The sequence below is a fragment of the Tachysurus vachellii genome, chromosome 22, assembly GCF_030014155.1.
Source record: "Tachysurus vachellii isolate PV-2020 chromosome 22, HZAU_Pvac_v1, whole genome shotgun sequence".
In the NCBI taxonomy this organism is placed as follows: domain Eukaryota; kingdom Metazoa; phylum Chordata; class Actinopteri; order Siluriformes; family Bagridae; genus Tachysurus; species Tachysurus vachellii.
Genome location: NC_083481.1, coordinates 9,697,769 through 9,717,548, shown reverse-complemented (window position 1 = coordinate 9,717,548; position 19,780 = coordinate 9,697,769). Strand labels below are relative to the sequence as shown.

Here is a 19,780-nt window from a genome sequence, read left to right as displayed (position 1 = left end):
GTAGCATTCTCTGCCAATTTACATTTTTTAAATCTGTGAGAAAACAAAATGAGAAAGTGTCATTGTTAATGTTATGTGTATGTGTTACGTGCTGTGTTTGTCGGTTCTGTGTTTTTTTGTTGTTCTTTCCCGCTCTCTCTTTGCTCCACTATCTGACTCCTCAGATCCTCGCTTGGACACCTTTTCTGTCAATCTGGATTACCCTACAGTATGTGACGTCACTCGTCGATTCACCAATCAACGCCCGATCCCGCCTATTTAAACCCGCCATCATTCATTCATGGAGTTGGTTCACTTGTGTTCCGGTTGAACTTGACCCTACTTAGATAACGTGCCGAATTGTTCGGTGCGTTGTTTTACCGTTATATGTCATACTGTTCCTGTAACCCCACTCGTTAGTCACTCGTTCTGCGTATGTATGTTAGTGGTCATTCGCCCTGTGTGTGACATTGTGTATATTGGGGAAAGTGGACAGGTAAGTACGTCACGTGACATACATGGTGCAACACGTAGGTACTTATTCCTGTATTAGACACATTAGGTTAGGAGCGTGTGCCACCCTCTGTACGTTTTGTTTGGGTAGGTAGTGTAGGTTAGTTAGGGCGTCGTTCGACGCTGAAGCTCTGTCTCATTACTTTTCCTTAAAAGGTTAGAGGGTTAACTTCAAGGTAGAGTGGTTTTGTTTTGCTTATTTCTTTGTTTTGGCACAGCTCGTGTCCCTTTCCCCCTTTGTGTCTTTTGTTACCGGTTTTTGTAAATATTAGCTGTTCTTTCACTTGTCACAACCACTTGTATATTAATACACACAGGTTTTGCCCGCTAATTTGTTGTCCTGGTTGTTGATTGCCACATACACACCAAAGAAAGTACAACCTTATCATTTCATGTTGTTGCATCCCATCCATACCCCTAAACACCTTCTGGGATCGTATGTTATTTGAATGCTGTAAAAAACAACAAAAATAATATCAACAAAAACAGCTTTCCTTGAACTTCATTGTACATTTCTACACAACAACTGGTAGTAAGAACATCATTTTCCTATACAGTCAATTAAGTGTGCACAATATCATTTTATAAAATTCCACGAAATTTATCAGATTTTCCAATATTCATTCTTTGTTAGAATTTTACATGATAAGATTTAGTACAAATATTATGCTAAAGTTAGTGTTTTGTCATATTGCCCAGCTCTAAAAGCTGGGGGAAAGAACACATCATTGTGAAAAGGAACATTGGTTATCTCATGTTAAAAAACATTATGTTTTGTCTCTTAACAATTTTGGATTCCTCAATGATTATTGTTTTCTTTTTTTATTGTGGTTTTCTGCTACACTGTGATATAATGCATACAAGTAATCAGTGCTGTGCTATGTTCAATATTTTGTGCTGGTTTGGAAAAAAAATACAAGTGAGCTTTTTGAAAGCACTGTAATAGAGGTTGAACTGGTTTTATTGATGGACTATGCTCCGCTAATGGACATCAGTTACCTTGGCAGCAAAATGGTGGACCAATTTTGTTTTCAAGGATATGAAAGGGACGGTAGCAAGAGAGGTGATGCCTGGCTTTTTGTCTGCAGTAAACAGATGAACAGCTATTTGAATAAAGATGATTTTTCAGACAAAGACATTAAAGGTGCATACAGGTAATAAAATCCCACAGAATTGGCTGTGCATGACTTATAGATTTATTGTCCATGGGTAATTCTGTGTGCATCATTGCTGACTATAATGGTGTGAAGTTTCTCATTCAAAAAGTGCTGATATGTATCTCATTAACAATAGGATGTTCAAATGTGTCACAAGAAATACTGCCAATTATTTTTAGGCCATCATGTTTTTTTTTGTTTGTTTGTTTGTTTTAAATCAGTTCTGACTAATCAGTTCTGGCTATGTCTCATTAATAACTAAAATAAGAAATATAATTATATCAATTTAAAAATATAATTGCTAGATGCTTCTGTGATGATAATAATATGTTGATATATGTATTAAAATTGAGGTCACTGTTGAACGTGATTCATAAATTCTTGACTTGATTACTGGCTTTTAGTGATAATGAGTCAAGCTACGAAGCAATAGATGTTCTCTGTGCATCATTACCAATAATTTACTTCTGTCTTTTTATAATTTAGCTGTAGAAAGTTCCATGTCCAAAATGTATGCCCTCTGTGCAGTCCAGAAGAGTGGAAATTTAATTGTGGGCATCGGTGTTCTAGTGAAAGGAAATGTTGTACTAATAAGTAAAAACACTAGCTAAAGAAATGATAAATATGTTAAGTAATATCAGATCCATAATTGAGCCTTGAGGGATACCACAAGATTTAACGAAACACCTGGAAATGCAAGTACAGTGCTGAAACTGAACTTCTGTTTCAGTTCAAAATAAATAAATAAATAAATAAATAAATAAATAAATAAATAAGGTTGACATGTGTTGGTATTATGAAATATTATTAAATACTGTATCTTGTCTTTAAAGAATTTTGACTTAATACTATAGTTTACAACAAGAGTTTCTGTCAAAGGGGGAGTAATAGCAGGTAGAAACTAAATGAGGTCCATGAAGGTCACTGTGATATCAACATTGAGATAGCGCTTAGTGACAAATCTATAAATCAAAGTTGTGGTATATACTTACATTTGAAAAAAGACACAATAAAGGTCAGACACGGCAACATCTATTATCTGAGGGAAGCTGATGGTTAAACCATATGAGATCACCAGACCCAGTGTGTATTCATGTTTGCACAAGGGGTTTGTTAAATGCTGCTAGGTCTAAATGAGTTTAGTAACACTATAATCGTTGTGGACATCATTGTATTGCTTTTGAGGTTTTCTCGAAGATATGAGTTATATTATATATTATAGAACATATGGTGAATATTTTCTATTACTGTATGTTACAGTATGTACTGTACTCCTGTGAAAACACAAAGGTTAAATAAATTTTTTTTGGAGACTCCAACAAAGATAGTAATTATATAAAGATTTTTTTTCTTTGTTTTCTTTAGGTAAATAATTTTTCTTAATTTAATAATAATAAATAAGTGCAATTTCTAAAAGCAAACATTAAGTAAGCAGTGAAGTCCAGTGAATGGTTGCTTTATTTATTGTTATGAATAAGAAGGGATCATTTCCCAAATTTTAATTGGTAAAAATGATACCACAATCATTTTATTGTTTTTTTTTTAAAAATTAATTTAGTAAAATCAAGTGACAGAATTACCTACAAAATGTATTCTACATGGAAAAAAAAGACTCTTCATCATCCCAAATCATGAGAGAAAGTCCTGTTATTATCCTTTTATGCAAAAAACACAATGTACAAAAATATGTGGTCGGAAAAATGGTAATGAGAGTTCTTATCTCTTTAAATTGTTAGTACAATGGACTGGGCTATATGGTTTGGCAGAAACATCAAGCTTCTAAGGTCAGTACGTTGACACTTATACGTATGTTTGGACACATACAATTAATGTCATACTAATTAATCTCATACTAAAAATCCTGATAAAATGTCCACCCCTGCACAATAAAATAATTATTTAAACTATATTCTATTTCTGAAACACATCCATTTTCCAAAGCTATAACTATGTTTTACCATGAGTATTATGATGATGTTGTTCAGGGTAAATATTGGTTCAACAACAATGATGAAATGAAAATTTCAGTCATGCAGATTTAGAAGTGGTCAAAAGTGCACAGTTTATTATGTTTACTGCAGCAACCAGTTAATTCAGTGCTAAGTAATTAAATGATAAACAAGTCTTTAGAGTCTGAAATCTTCAGCTCTTACTGCTCTTTGTTACCTAATGTAGGGGATAATGTTAAGTCATAAATATCAACCACATTGTAAATGGGTAAAAAAAAATCATAAAGCTGTACATAGTATTTAAAAAAGAAAGAAAGAACAAGGTACTATGTAAATAAGCCGTTGTCAAACATACAGAGTATTTACACAAAATTTTGGTTTAAGAAACAGAAACAGTAATATTGCACAGTCTCTAGATTTTTTACATTATATTTCACTTTGAAAATACAGGTCTGTGGGCGATTCTGACGACATTATAAGTGTTCAGACCTGGTGCATCAAAACCAGGGGATAACCCAAATTTGTCAAACATATAGAAATTAAAGAGCTGCCCATCCTGGGCTTCCAATGACACTGAGGCAGAACCCACATGTAAAATGCAGGGATATTGTTTCTCAAACACAACCCTAAAAACTCGATCTACAAGGTAAGACAACTTTATAGTTCGGTATCTCTCAGGAATCAAGCTCTCAATCTGAGGCCCAAATTGCTGCATGATGAGAACTCCTTCTGGTCCAACTTTTATCTCATAATAGGTGATGTTACTGTATGTGTAGAACCCCACATAAGGAGCAGCATTGGGGGGAGGCACAAGCACCTGCTTGGCATCTCTGAAAGCTCTCTCCATGGCAGGAATGATATACGAATAGGCCTTTGATATCACATCCTGGTTCTGAGGCCTTGTGCCTGCCATCAGAACAATCATGCTGATCTTGAGTCTGGGTACTAGGGAGAATGTTGCAGAGTACCCATCCAAGTCCCCGTCTTTGCGAAGCAACTCATAACCAAGCTGTTCTTTCACCTCCCACGGAGTTCCAGTGCGGTTGGCAAAGTAATCTTTATCACAGCGGAACAATGGAGTGAGCATTATCTTTATGGTTTCTGGCTCCAAAAGCTTGCGATGATAAGAACCAAGAAGCATCATGGCCAATTTAGCCAGATCAGCAGCTGTAGAGAACATCTGCCCAGACGGGCGATACCAGCCCAGGTCATAAAGTGGTGCAGGTTGTCCATTGGCATAGACGCCAACGGCCATGTGACTCTGGATGCTGGGAGTGATATCAAAGCCTGTGTCCTCCATTCCCAACCGATCAAGGATGTTATCAGTAATCCAACGTTGGTAATTCAATCCCAACACCCTCTCAGCCAGGACATGGGCTAACAAAGAAAAAGCCAGGTTGCTGTAGTGACATCTTAGGAAACAAAGTAGATTTGTGAGGAAAAGATGAATGAAATATTATATTAATGAAGATTTTTACACAGGTCTACATTATGTCCCTTACACTATTTGGCTAAATATCTGTGGACACTGATCATTATACCATATATGCTATTTGAAAATCCCATTCCTGAATTAGCCCAACTTTGCTGTTTTAATAAACTTCACTCTTTTGGAAAGACTTTCCACTAGATTTGTTCATTCAGCCACAAGAGGTCATTATTGAGGTCATGCAGTGATGTTGGATTAGAGGGCCTAGGCTGCAGTCAGCATTCTGGTTCAACTCAAATGGGTTGAAATCATGGTACTATGCAGGTATTTTGAGTTCTTCCACTCATTATTGTCCTGCTGGAATATATTTGTTCTAAAGCCCCACGTTCCAGTGAATGGAAATTATAATGTTAGAGTATATAAAGGCATTTTATCCATTTCTGTTCTTTCGACTTTGTTGCAACAATTTGGAGAACACCTACATATATAATTTGATGCCCAGGTGCCAACAAACATTTGGCCATATGGTGCGTTTCTTTCTTCTTGTGTTATTTTCTAAATGAATTACTTGCATTTTAAATTACAATTTTTATTTAATAATTAATAATATTAATGTATTCATATTAATGCTATTTTATTGTGAAATAAAAAAGACACACTTGGTTCCTGGATCTGCAACCAGCACATCATCCTGTAGAAGATTAATTGCAGCTTGAGTCTTGCCCTTCCACAGAAGGTTAGTGGACCGAAGTCTCCTTGGTAAACCTGAATACCACATAAAATGGTTAGAAACTCAGCCAGAGATTTTTGATTATTTACTGAAAAATTATATAAGAGCTGTGTGAACTGCTATTAGAAGAAGGAGTTATCTGCATAAGTCAAATAATATCTAATCCCGTACATCTCTCCATATGGAAAATCCTGTTGTTGTTTTTTTGTTTGTTTTTTTATGGAATATCAGTTGAAATTTTGTATGTTATAATAGTTTTAAAATAGCCATATAAGCAATTTTAAACTAAAATAATATGAGTAGTTTAAATATGAATAAATAGAAAATTCAGATGTATAAGAAGTAGTAGAAGTAGCACAAATATACATTTTTTTCACTCATATCATTATATTATATCGGATGGAGAAAGGCTGATTCTTTCGAGCCAGGGTGTTGATTCATTCTGCCTGTCAGACATATATGTTTCAAATAATTACACAGAGTAAAACATTTTAAGATTAATTGTGCTTTGGAGCTCATGTTTTTGGCACATTCCTAAAAGTATTGCAAGGCAGGAGTGCTTCTTGTAGGCAAAATGGAAGCAGAGTGTGGTGTTCTTTACAATAGATAGTTTAGGGCATGTTAGTTTAATGATTCTGTAACTTGATAAGGATTTTTTGCAGAAGGGTGAAACAGTGACCCAGACACAAAACTGAGGTTCGGCAGAATTCATTTGCACATATCCAGCATGGTTGACTAAGCAAAAGAACTCCTTTCGCTGAATGCAATGACCTTCGCCTCTCAAGTTAGAGATTGCAGGTTCAAATCCACCCTTAATGGCAGTGGTAGTTCAAGTGGTTAAGGCTCTGGTTTGTTGATTGGAAATTTGGGGTCCAAGCCCCACTGCCAAGCTGCAGTTGTTGGGCCCCTGAGCACTAGGGGTGCTGTATCATAGCTGACCCTGTGTTCTGACCCCATTGGATGAAAGACTGGATATGTGAAGAAAGAATTAATGGATTTTGACAGTAATAAAGTCTGCTCCAGTGCAAGCATTTGTTTTCAATATCATATGTTTTAAGCACAAAATCTGTAGTTGAACAGTTTAAATCTTGGAATATGCTATGTTATAACCAGTAAGAACACAAGTATCAGTTAAAATTATGTGTCTAAGAGCAGCCTGTTCATGATTCAACAGGATCATGATTCATCAAATTATTAATTAAAATGAGTTTGTGCCACAATGCCTAAGCGCATGTGGGTTGGTGCTTCCTTGAATCCCTATGAAAGCTGAAATACAACAAAATTTGAGTAATCTCATTAAATTTAATCAACACGTTGGCTGTCACAGCTTGCTTTGAGTCTGCCTTAAGTTAACTTGTGCGTACAGCACATATATTGTTAAGGCCAATATCAAATTAAAATAGAATAACTATAGTGACTATGCCACCCCAAGGAAACCAGGAATATAAAAATATAAGCATTAATAGTCATATTGCACCCGAATGAAAAGCCTTTAAACAAAATAAAAAAAAATAAAAAATCAAGCAGGGATGTGAATTCAGAAATGCACTCATGTTTATTACAAAGATACATAAAATAATCTAAAATAGCATTTCGTATTGAAACTCACTGTAACCTTGCTATTATATAGGACAATATTATCTGCTGCTCAGCTAGTTCAATCATTTTGTGAGATGCACACCAGAAATTCCACTCCCTAATGATTACACTATATACTGACCACAGCAACATATGAATATACACAATACAATTGCCCTAGGCACTTCAGACAGGTTTAAGTAACCCTGTCACGTTCACAGCGAACACAAATACTGTCACTTCAAAAATGTTTCCAACAAGAAGCATGCAAGTAATCTGCACACCTGTGCCTCTAAGCCTCATTATATGCTATCCACCATGCTAGATAATTATTACTCATAAAGGGAATGTACTACAACATATGCAAGCTGTACAGGAGAGAATAAAAACTCTGCTGTACAGCTAAAAATCTCTAGATATTGCTGATATGTGGAGTTAAATGAGGCGGCTCAGCTGGTAGGTCATTATCAGCCTCAAAAAACCTCTCAGGCACTGTTGTAGACATAAAGAAATGAAAAGATTGCCTGGCTACTGAACAGTAAGGGGGTTATGCTGATAAATGCAAGCCACAGAGTTACATGGTTACAGCTCCTAAATCATTTCTGTCAGCTAAGCCATGTCTGCGATCATGCTGTTTATTTCTCTGGAGAGCAATTTTTGGGATTTGAGTGTTTTCTGGACTTCTTGCTGTGCATATTGGTTTTCACTGGGTGTGGGCATTTATGACCATCAAGTGGTTTAGGCCTGAGGCTGATTCAGCTGTGATTCAGGACATTGTAGCCAAGCAGACCCTGTTGACCTTGTCTTTACAGTACAGTCAACACAGGTAATTGCAACGTCAGAGATGGCTCCTTGAGATGGAAAATCTCAAACCATTATTGTTTTCCTGTTAGGAAACAGGAAACCCTAACCCTAACACTGATCTAATGGGTGGCATGCATCCCATTAATGATTTCAGAACAACTGAACATATTTCTTAATGTCTTAAGAAAAGCACAATGACCAAGAAAGAGGAGTTTATCAGCAGTTCTTACAGGAAGGTTGCAAGCTAGTGCGATAACTATGTACTGTGGTCAAGCAGTCCATCATACTCATATACAAGGAAATAACTTTAATCAGTGATAATAGGATGGGAATGGGATTGGAATATATAGAAAAATCCATAAGAGAAGTGGGGATAACAAACATTAAGATGGAACAGGAAGTAACTTACCAGAGAGATGACTGGCCATTCTACGCAGAGTAACTGAAGAAGAGCGAATCTGAACCTCACTGCTATCGAGGAAGATCAGACCATCTGTCACATATTTTAGCTCTGAATTTTTGCTTTTCCCCAGTGGATTTTTTATGGTGAAATTCTCCACATACTTCTCCAGTGGGTCATCTAATGACACCACGTTACCATCCTCCCATAGCCGGTAGAGCATCAGTGTGGGGAAGATCTTAGATATACTTGCAATCCTGCAGACAGCACATACACATACTGTATTAGGTTTTATTAAAACCTAGTAAACTGTATTGTTCATTTAAGTAGATTTTGAAGACATTTTTAAATGAATTTTTGTACTGCTGTGTAAAGAAATTATAAGTAAATAATGGGAATCATAATAAATACATAAATAAATAAATAAAAAGCCTTAATATAAATTAATATGTGTCCATTTGTGATTTCTACATTATTTATTATTTTTTAATAGAATTTGGTTGTCTTACAAACATGTGTGCCAAAGCTGGATACATAATGAAAGGAAAAACAGACTCTTCATTCAGGGTCTGACCAGTGCTCTTCATTTGGCTCAGTCAAAATGGCTAGAGTATTTTGTTTAAGGTTTTTGCTAGGTTTGAGAAACACAATATGACATTGAAACCATCTAATTGAAGGGTTTAAACATGTTCAAAGGCAAAGCCTGTTTCCGATTTGTATGATCTTCCCACACCTCAAACTCCATTTCCCATCCTGCATCACTGCATACAAACAGGGCTGCAATGGACTTATCTTCTCACAGCACACATACACTTCCTTGTTCACACTCACTGGACTTCTGATTACAATTATCTGTTGCTAATAACACACACAAACACACACACACACAAACACACACTCTTTATATTTTACATTTAGTCTCATGATTTTGATCATGCTTTGATTACTGTTTTGTGCTCGACCATTGACTCTGATAACCTGTTTGCTGATTGCCTAGTCTTGCCTGTTTTGTACTTTAAAAGTACTTTTTGGATTTACTGCCTAAACTCTTATTAGAAGTTGCTAACCTACAATCTCAATGTCTTTGCTATGAGGCCATCGGACAACACTGATTGGCCCTTTTATATCAGATTTCAAGTGACGTGACATACAGCTAAGTATGGTGACCCATACTCAGAATTTGTTCTCTGCATTTATCCCATTCAAAGTGCACACACACACCGTGAACAAACACCCGGAGCAGTGGGCAGACATTTATGCTGCGGTGCCCAGGGAGCAGTTGGTGGGGTTCGGTGCCTTGCTCAAAGGCACCTCAGTCGTGGCCGGCCTGAGACTCAAACCCACAAACTTAGGGTTAGGAGACATACTCCATGACTTGATTTGTAGTTTATTTATTTATAGGAATGGAACTGTGATTGCCACATTCTCTAATTTTTTTGCTTTGTGTTAATTTGAAGTGTTGAATTTTCAAGCATTCTTTGGCATTCTGTTTTGCTTTGTTTTTAATGATGTACACTCAAATAAAAAAAAACAATTAAAACAATTATGGGTGCTATAAAGAATGTAACAAACTCACTGGTGTTGCTGAAAGGAGAGTTAAAGACCAGACCATATTAACAAAGCCGACATGTTACCTTTCAGAAAGCAGCAGCGTTTTATTTAGACCTTCTTTGACAGAAGCTTCATCTGAATTCAACACCAATGTATTACAGCCTGCTGACCAAACTTTTGTCTCTGCTGAGGTTGAATATAGCATTTGCATTACTGGAACAAATATTAGATGCTGCAGGCTAATGATTCATTAGACAGATAACAGATGTGATTTGCATTTCACTCTAGAAACTATGCTGACTCATAATGTAATATTTAAAGCATTAATGTGCTTATTTGATTTATTTAATTGTTAATTTATCCAACGCTGCATTATTGGATTTATTATTATTATTATTATTGTGACAAATTACCCTGTCAGTGCATGGTGTGATTTCCATAAAAATGATTATTTTACAATTCAAAAACATGTCTGTACAATTTATTTATGCAGAACGGAACAAAATTGCATTTTATTGTACAGCTTGTAGCTCATAACAGGGTTATGAGGGTATGATTCAACTCAAACATCAGTCCAGTTTAGCTTAACCATGCTTCTTTTAAGCGTTAAGCATTTTATTTTATAAAGTGTCAAATATCGAATGGCAGCATCATAGCACCTCAGTAATGTTATAATTATGACAAGGAAGGTCTTTTTTGGGGGGCTAAAATGTGCCAAATCATCTGTAAAATTTTATAAAGCTTTGGTGTTAGATTATCAGTATTTAGGTGAAACGAAAAACAGATATGAAAAACATATCTACAGAAGTTTTTAGTAATAACAGTCATTTAATACTAGTGTTCTTTATTTGGTGCTCGTTATTTGGCATTTTTATTTGCCGGGTTTATTCATACTTGAGAGACACAAGTGAAACCTGTTGAGCATAACTTCTAAATTATTAGGGTAATTATCATTTTAATTGCTTTGTCAAACATGAATAGGAAAATCAGCATGTGCAATTTTGCACATTGCTTTCTTTCTCAGTTGGGAGTGAGATCGTATGCATATAGACAAATTAGCCAGAATGTTTTCAGATTAACATAAGGTAAGCTTATTGTTAACTATGGTATCACCATAGTAATGTCCAATCATTAATCCATTCCTCATTTATTTTTCCATTAATCTATGTAAAAATGCAGTTTGCTGATTTGCTTTCGTTTCTCTCTTTTTTTCCTAACTTAAAGTGACAGTGATGCAGCTATACTGTAGATGTTTCTGGCTGCAGACCCACAGGCAATTTATTCTGAAAGCGAAGCATGCAAATAGATCAATTTGAACCTCTGAAAAGAGGAAATGTCTGCAGCTTGTAATTGGCACTCTTTCATGGCATATGGGCATCAGTCCATTATACTAAGAAAATCAAATAGAGGCAATCGAAGACCAAAAGAGCTCACAGTCTGTCACATGGATGTTATCTCCATAAATTGTGGTTTACATGGTAATTTGATCTCGTGCTCTTCTGGCCAGTGGTGATATATTTTAGATAACATTTGTACTGCTTACAGGAGGGCTAAGGCAGTATGCCAGATAATAAAATCTGCGTTAGATATATGTTATTATCCTTATGATATACTTGTACAGATAATGACATGAGAAAAATAAAATATAGTTATTTATGGAATATAAAGAGTAAGCAGTTTTTTTTTTTGCATAATAAACATACTTATACTGTATATAATATATATCATAATATAATTTTACCAAAATAAACCAAGGCAAATAATTGCCTTGGTTTATTCTGATAAATTTTTTTTATGTCCTTATTCCTGGATTAATCTTTGAGTTTTGTTTCTCTTTATCCTGCGTTGCTGTGTTTGACTGCTTAATTGGCCCCTGCCTGATTAATGGACCACAAATTTGTCTACGAATTTGAATTCTTAAAAAAAAAAAAAAAAAGACTCTTGCACTTATATTCACCAGCCTTTTCTTCTTAACAGTAATTAGAAATGTCTGAAACTCTTTATTGGCCGCACAGCTTCTAAAATATTGTTCACATTACTCGCCATGAAACTTCTGTTATTCTTCACATTAATAGAACGTAATCATTTGCAAACTAGTTATAATTGTTCTAAAAGTTTTCAAGCCTGTGAGAAGGGCTGTGGGAGGAGTAACAGAAAAGCAATAGTTGTTAGAGTAAAGTACTTAATTGGATTAGATTGTGTTGTGACAATGAGATTGTAGAGAAGTGTCTTATTTGCAATGTAAAGAGGACTCATTTATGTGTGTTCTTGAATTGCTAAATTGCTCTTATGTGCAAGAAAAATAAAGAACAATGTTGTGAATGGGTTCCAAAGTAGTCCAGCATTTCATCAAGAGCTCACCTATATATGGTGTACTCATTAGGAGGTGTTGACTTAGGGTCACTGCCATTCCTTTTTCCAAAGTTTCCTGTCCACAACACAGTGTCATTGTAAATGATGATGGCAGATATTGTGGGAAGGCTGGTGGGACTGATGCTATGTCGCAGAACTGCGTCCACCTGGAAGAGGGCATTGCACATTAACACAAAATCATATTCAGCTTTCATACTCACACAAAAGCTGTCAACAAGGTATTTCACTTCCTGAATTGGGAATATGAATATGTGCACATGAGTTGAATAGGTTTGGATTGCTTAAGGAAAGTATTTGTATTTTAAGGGAGTACTTATGGATTTATATTAAAGTGTCCTAAAAGAAGTTTTAAGGTTTGACGAATGAAAGTTTAGTGCTTTTGGTGTGTTGATTTGTAATAGGAAAATCCTTACTTTCTCCAGAGCTGCCTTGAGGTAGGGAATTGGGTGCTCCAACGGCGTGGGCTTGGGGTATCGTGGACACAGCAACTCAGATTTAATAGTGTTCTCTAAATCTTCCTCTGAAGAAACATGAAGGGGATTTTAATTTTTAAAATCAGGGAAAAAGAACCCTAAAACAGCTAAACAGCAATCATCAGACATGTAAAGTGAGTATTGTGCTGTTTGTAGTTTTGATTTCTTGATGATTCTGACCTTGAAATAAATGCTATTTTCTTGTGTGATACTTACCTACAGTATGTAAGCAGCAATGTCAAGCAGCCTAAACACACTTTTTACATGACTGCTGCCTGGGTGCTATATAGAAGGTGTCACTTTAGCTTTACTTTAGCACTCCCAGTGCTGTGGAACGTGAGACTCACTACAATATGTTAATATGACACTACTACAGTTTGTATGGCTTGCCCCAGTCCTTACTGTATAAACAGCATGCTCTGTGGGTGTCTAGATCAGCTCTAATGAGATAAGACAGAAAAACTGTATCTATACTTAGTTTCATGCCCATTATATAATCAGAATTTTTTTTTGGATTCGAATTGGTTCATTTTTGTGATTTGCATCAGATAGAAATTAGAAGCTCCAGATAGAAGCACAACACAAACAAAAGTAGACCCATTTTCTAATGGTCTATAGTTGCACTCTGACTGCTCTGCATCTGCACAGTTCCATACACAGAAAGATGCAATGGACTCTGTGTTCTGACACCTTTCTATCCTAGCCAGCATTTAGCAATTTGTGCTACAGTAGCTCTTTTGTGGGATTAGGCCAGATGGACTAACCTTTGCTTTACACACATCAGCTTTGAGAACTGACTGTTTACCAGCCCAAAAAAGTGGGTATGAATAACCTAAACATTCTGTATTTTGGGATACTGTCTTTTTTATATAAATTATACTAGTTTGTCTGTCTGTCTATCTATCTATCTATCTATCTATCTATCTATCTATCTATCTATCTATCTATCTATCTATCTACAGTATCTATCTATCTATCTATCTATCTATCTATCTATCTATCTATCTATCTATCTATCTATCTATCTATCTATCTATCTATCTATCTATATATATATTTGTGTAGTTAGTTGTCTAAGACATTTCAGATGGTGATTCGATATCTAGCCACATTAACTCAGTTAATAGAACACATTGTGGCGTAAATACCACAGCCATATGTTAAAGTAAATAATGTCACTGGGTCAGAAAAACAATGTGTTTGCTATTTTAATGAAGCAATTTTAAATGTAGACCAATCAACAAAAACATTGCTTATCCAAATATAAAGCTACTCCACATCTTCTTTAACTGCTATTGAATGTCTTCCACCACAAAAAAGAATATGTAACAGGCTCTACCATTAACTGAAAATACTTGTCATTCAAACATGAAAGCACTTTTACACCTTTATAGTACAGTCTTCAAATAGAAGCTTAAAAATGAAGATTATAAACTTGCATTCAAGGAAATGAAAGAGGAGGTTTTAAAAGAAATACATATATAAAACTCACCAGGCATTAGCTTGGGCAGATGATACTGCCAGAGGAAGCAGCCTGTCATAATGACAGACAGCATTACAAAGAAGACGAGACCCAAATGAGTCCATTTCACATTCATCCTTGTGGTGGTGAGTCTCTCAATGGCAGCCGCCGGGGTTCGCTGAACCAGCACATATTACAGGATAATAAACACAAAAGTATAAATTTTTTTTGTATTACTTTTAGGACAGAAAAATGCTTCTTATTATTTATTACATGTGATGCTTATGATAAATAAGAAAAGAAAAACAAAGAAAGAAAAAGGAAGTCTGGCACTTGACCTTTTAAATACACTCCAATCATTTTTCTGTGTAATTACAGAAAGAAATACATTTTTTAATTAGAGGTAAGGAGTATTAAAATCAGCTTAACAGTGAAGTAATGGCTTGGATTACAATTGAAGTAAATTGGATTAGTTAGTGACAGAATAAGAATTGGAAAGAAATCAATAAAGGAACACAACAATGGTATTCTAAGAGAAATTGATGGTTCAATGAAAAGCCCAATTTAACTATAATTAACCTAATTTTCTAGGTGATAATGGAACTGCTGCAAAAATAAAATACAATAAAAACTAATTGCTAACATCCCCGAAAGATACAGATTGGCATATTTTTTCAGACAACAGCTACACAGTTGTAATTCTTCTGAGTGATACTGAGTAAAGAAATCTATATAATAGAACATGCAATACTCACCACATAAAAATACACTTTCTTCAGTTCTACAAATATGCTGATTCTTCATGCTGAAATTTACTTCAGAAGTACTGAACTGTATATTGGCTGACCTTTGACTATTGGGCACAAGCATAGTTTAGGATGTCATCTCTATACTGAACAAGCAAGTTGTGGACTGACGAACAATGCTCTGACAATTCAATTCCTGTCCCATCTCAGGACACTTCTTGACATTGTAATCCTGAGATTTACTCCTCTCAAGCCCAACCAGAGCAGGGCTGCCCTTAATCCCTGCAAATCGATTCACTTCTGGCTGGTTGGCTTCTGACAGCACAAGCGCAGTGCAGTGCTTACCTTAGATCTACTGTAAAGCTATCGTGGAGTACTCCAGAAGAAACAAGAGACAAGCCATGTCAGGTGTTATAATGTACGTCCTGTAGAACAAATATTCTGCCGTGACTGCTTGCAATGAATATGCTGGATTATATTGAGTATACAATATAAACATGGCTTATATGCATAAAACCTGCTACTCACTTACTCTAGTTTTGTAAATTTTGACAAGGCAAATAACCAAATGCTTAAACTATGGGCTTTCGCTTTAAGCAGCGATTAAAAAATGCTTAAATGCTACCTTACAGTAAATGCTATTTCCACAGCATTTTTCTTCATTTTATACACAATCTATAAGTTTAAATATTATTACATATTTTACACACACAATGTTTCTTTGAACTTGATGTACATTAAGCCTGTCTGTTTCTGATGCCATTAGTTTTCTTCCTTCAGCACAGTGAATCTGTGAATTCTGAATACCCATTGGTTGGTCCTTTCACAAATTAACATTTGAAAGCACAATCTAAAGTAATTACTCTTCATCACTTCAGTTTGGTGCAACCTTGTAATAACTACCCTGGGTGGTCCCACTTCAGTAATGTAATCTGCATAGAAAACAATGGCATGAAAATTATTCACTCTTTTTCTGTAATAAGAGGTATTTTGCTTTTCACACTTGTGCAAACCTGAGTTATATGTACTGTATACTCTGCTACTGTATATAAAGAAATTCCATCCACACGTCCTTCATAACAGCACTTTCTCCCAACATTTCCTTTTCTTCTTCTTCCAATTTGTCATATGTTACTACTTAGTAATCTTATTTTTCTTAATAAATGCTGGCACATGCATTCACCTCCCTCTCCAGTGAAGGTCAGGCCACTCCAGTCAAGCTCAAGCCAAATACCAATGGGGTGGCCTTAAAAACAATGCCCAAGCCAGACAGTTTGTTTACCATGCCCAGGCTTGAGGCTGACGGGGCAGCATAGTTTATCATGCCCAAGCCAACAAGGTCTAACCAAGCTTTAATGGTGGTGGGGGTTTGGGAGGTTGACGGGGGTGGCATTGAGGTTCCACATCAAGAATTACATTACCCATCATACCCCGCATATCACATGACCCAATCATACTCACAACTAACATTTTTCTGAGTCAATTTTTTTTGTATTTCATTATCAAGTTTTTGTTGTGTACAGTATTATTGCGACTTGGTAAAATCTTATATATGTATTATTACCATGTTGTTCTTGCTCATTTGTTTTTATGAATGATCTGTACTTGGCCTGTTTTGTGGTCCTCACTATATTCATGAACTTGCATTTGCTCCCAGTCAAAAACACTAACTAGTCTTATTTTTTACAGCAACCTTGTGTGCTAATTAAATAAAATGCATGAAAAACCTGAACATCTGGCTAATGGAACCTGGGTTGTTCAAAAGGAAAAAAGAATTCTTCACTATAAATTGTCAGGGATCAGCCCGCACTTTTGGCCATGTGCTATTGTTATTGTTGTTGTCACGTGTCTGCCCCGCCTTTGTTCACTCCTCCCTGTCTCCACACCTGTTCCTAATTGTGTCTCATTGTCTTCTTGTATTTAAGTAAGCCGCGTTGCCGATGGCAGCGCGGAATCATTAGTTACGGCTAGTCATTGTTAAGTGTCGTCTTTTCTATTGCTTCAGTTATCGTCCTTTTTCTGTGTTGTCTTTATTATTTATTAAACCCCATTCCTTTGAAGCTATCATGCGTACGGGTCTGTCTCCTTCCTTCCCTGGATGTGACATAAATACATAAGTAGCTGTGCAAAAATCCAATCAAATTTGCTAGGAGAACTTGATACCCAACCTTTTGCAATTATTTTTCATTGTGATAGTCATACACCTTGTGCAATGAGTAATGATACATAGAATGTTCAAAAAGTAAACTCCCTTTTGATTTTGAGTTAATGTTCATAGTACAGGCAAGATCATTCCTCCTGGATGGGACACCAGTCTATTGCAGGGCACCATTCCACACACTCGTTGTCAGCAAGCTCTAAATTAAACCTAGCATCCTATACGTTGATGGAATTTTGGAAGAGCCCCTTATCCAGAGCAACTTCTGTTTATCTCAACTGATCATTTTGAGATTTAAGACCTTGCTCGAGAGCTCAACAGTGACATCTTGGCAGTGCTGAGATTGGAATTCAAAACCTTCCAGGGCCAACAAATGTAATGTCATCTCCGTTTGTGAATTCCTACTCCCAGAACACACTGTTGCCTACAAACATTGCTGGCATGAACTTCAGCTCCACACACCCCCTGCACTATATTAAAAATAAATTGTAAAATAAGGAAGTGACTACCATATTTAGTATCTGTGCAGGTAAATTTTGTATATTTTGCTGATTATTTGATTATTAATACATTCAGGTCAGTCAGGTCTTACCTGTGATTGAACTCCATCTGTTTCGGACGCTGTCAGCACAGATTTACTTCCTGCCGTTCCCATTGTGAATTTTTCAACTCTAAAACACAAAAACATTTAAACTCAGACCAAACTTGCTGCCGTAGCATTTCTGGACTATTTTTGTGAAGTTTTGAAAAGCAGAAAAGATACAACCGTGTAACTTAATTTACCAATAACTCCACAAGAGGTACCTGGCAAGATGCTGTAAACCTGTAAATTGCATGTCACGTTGTAGAAATAGACTGAACAGTGAATTAGAATAATTTAGACGGGAAAAGTAAAGATTTCTTTAAAAAGTGTGTTAGTTACAAAAAGTACAGAATAGTAGAGTAATTGCTAATTAGTCTATCAAATAAAGTAGCATGCAATTTGAACTTATATACAGTACTATACTACTTTTTCTTGATTGATGTTAATTGAGTACATTCTAACAACATTATAATTTTCACTAGTAATTTTGATACTTGCTTTCTTAATTAACTTTTTTTTTTATTTGTTTATAATGACCAACTAGCTGGTTCACCTTTCACACAGCATATAAAACAACCAGGGAGAGTAAAGGCTAATACATGGCTGTCCCATTCTTGAGGTTCAGACTCACCATCATGCATTGATAGTCCAGAAGCTTTTTGAATGTGAATCTTTACCATTTTTAAAAGGTCTCTTTGCCCTTGTGGTTCGCTACGTTTTGTGGATTGTTTATTTATGTGTGACTTGTGTTCCCTGTTGGATTGTTTCATTAGACTGCTCAGGCACTTTCAACCAGTCTTTTTAACGCATCAATACACATCAATACCTTTTAGAAGTTACAGACATCTGTCAGCATAAACATGCGTATTGGCAGGTTAAGCTTGAGGTGTGTGTGGGACCATTCGTACAGCTGGCAATAGTTTCTAATGAACTTGATTATGGTTTATAAAATCTGAAATTGCTTATTTAAACCATATCAATTTGGGATTGAGCATAGGAAGAGTTTTGAAAAGCCATAGGAAAAAACTTTAAAGTCCATGCACAGTCTCTGCTAAGCAAATGTAGTGGAGTGTTGGCCTCTACTGGGGATATTATTCAGCAATGCAAGGAGCACTTTCAGGAACTCCTTAACCAAGTGATCAAGCCTTTCATTTATGAGGCAGAGCCAAAAATCTCTTGTGTTTTGGGTTTCATCTTAGTGTCTGAAGTTACTATGGCAGGTAGAAACTTTCAGAGTGGCAAGAATGCAGCTGTAGATGTGATTCAGTCAAAAATGTTTGAAGAAATTGAAAAGGTTGGGTTGTGTGTGATTGACACAGCTCTCTGTTTTTGCAAGGAGATCTAGGGCAGACTACAGTATATTGAGGGAAACTGGGATTGAGGCCCTTAGTTTTGAAAATAATGGCACCCGAGGAAATGTATTTTAATCCTAGCGGAATCACACTTTTTGGCCTCCTAGGAAAAGTCTTTGCGAGGTTTGTTAGACAGGAGACTTGTTAGAGAGGAGTCATAGGAGAATGCTAGTCCACACTACATGTTTTTTGTGGATTTGGAGAAAGCCTATGTACATGTGTTTACATTTGTTGTGGCTGCTACTAAATGAGTACAAGATGTCTGGGCCTTTGTGCAATCCACTCTCTGTATATGAACAGTGAGAGCTGCATGCATAGTATTATGTCAAAGCCATTCAAAGTGGGTGCTGGACTTCATCAAGGGTGTTCTAGTCTCTACTCCTGTTTCTGGTTTTCGTGGTCAAGATGAAGATGCAGGCAAGGTTAAAGAGTTGTGCAGTATTGAGGCTAGAAGTAATATCCCTGTTAGGATAGCAGGCTCTCCATATCATATGGTTGCAAGCTGTGGGTAGTGACCATGAAAATAAGGTCAAGAGCACATGT

At 36.1% G+C, this 19,780-nt stretch overlaps 1 protein-coding gene across 1 annotated transcript; it reads right to left on the bottom strand.

Moving 5' to 3' along the window:
• Positions 1–4,031: 4,031 nt before the first annotated feature.
• On the bottom strand, positions 4,032–17,957 carry lactbl1b (lactamase, beta-like 1b). Its single transcript, XM_060858531.1, has 7 exons — positions 17,895–17,957; positions 14,429–14,576; positions 12,877–12,983; positions 12,452–12,609; positions 8,549–8,796; positions 5,687–5,792; positions 4,032–5,010 (listed from the first exon to the last, which is right to left on the bottom strand). The coding sequence occupies exons 1-7, from the start codon at positions 17,955–17,957 to the stop codon at positions 4,032–4,034; spliced, it is 1,809 nt and encodes a 602-aa protein (XP_060714514.1).
• Between the last annotated feature and the right edge of the window lie 1,823 nt (positions 17,958–19,780).

Bases quoted from the DNA above. Each gene is read 5' to 3' on its own strand.
- lactbl1b (XM_060858531.1), bottom strand. From the start codon at position 17,957: ATGGGAACGGCAGGAAGTAAATCTGTGCTGACAGCGTCCGAAACAGAT. The intron at 8,797-12,451 runs GTGAGCTCTTGA...TGCTGTCTGCAG, and splicing joins AATGAGTACACCATATATAG to GATTGCAAGTATATCTAAGA. The intron at 5,793-8,548 runs GTAAGTTACTTC...TGTGGTATTCAG, and splicing joins AATGGCCAGTCATCTCTCTG to GTTTACCAAGGAGACTTCGG.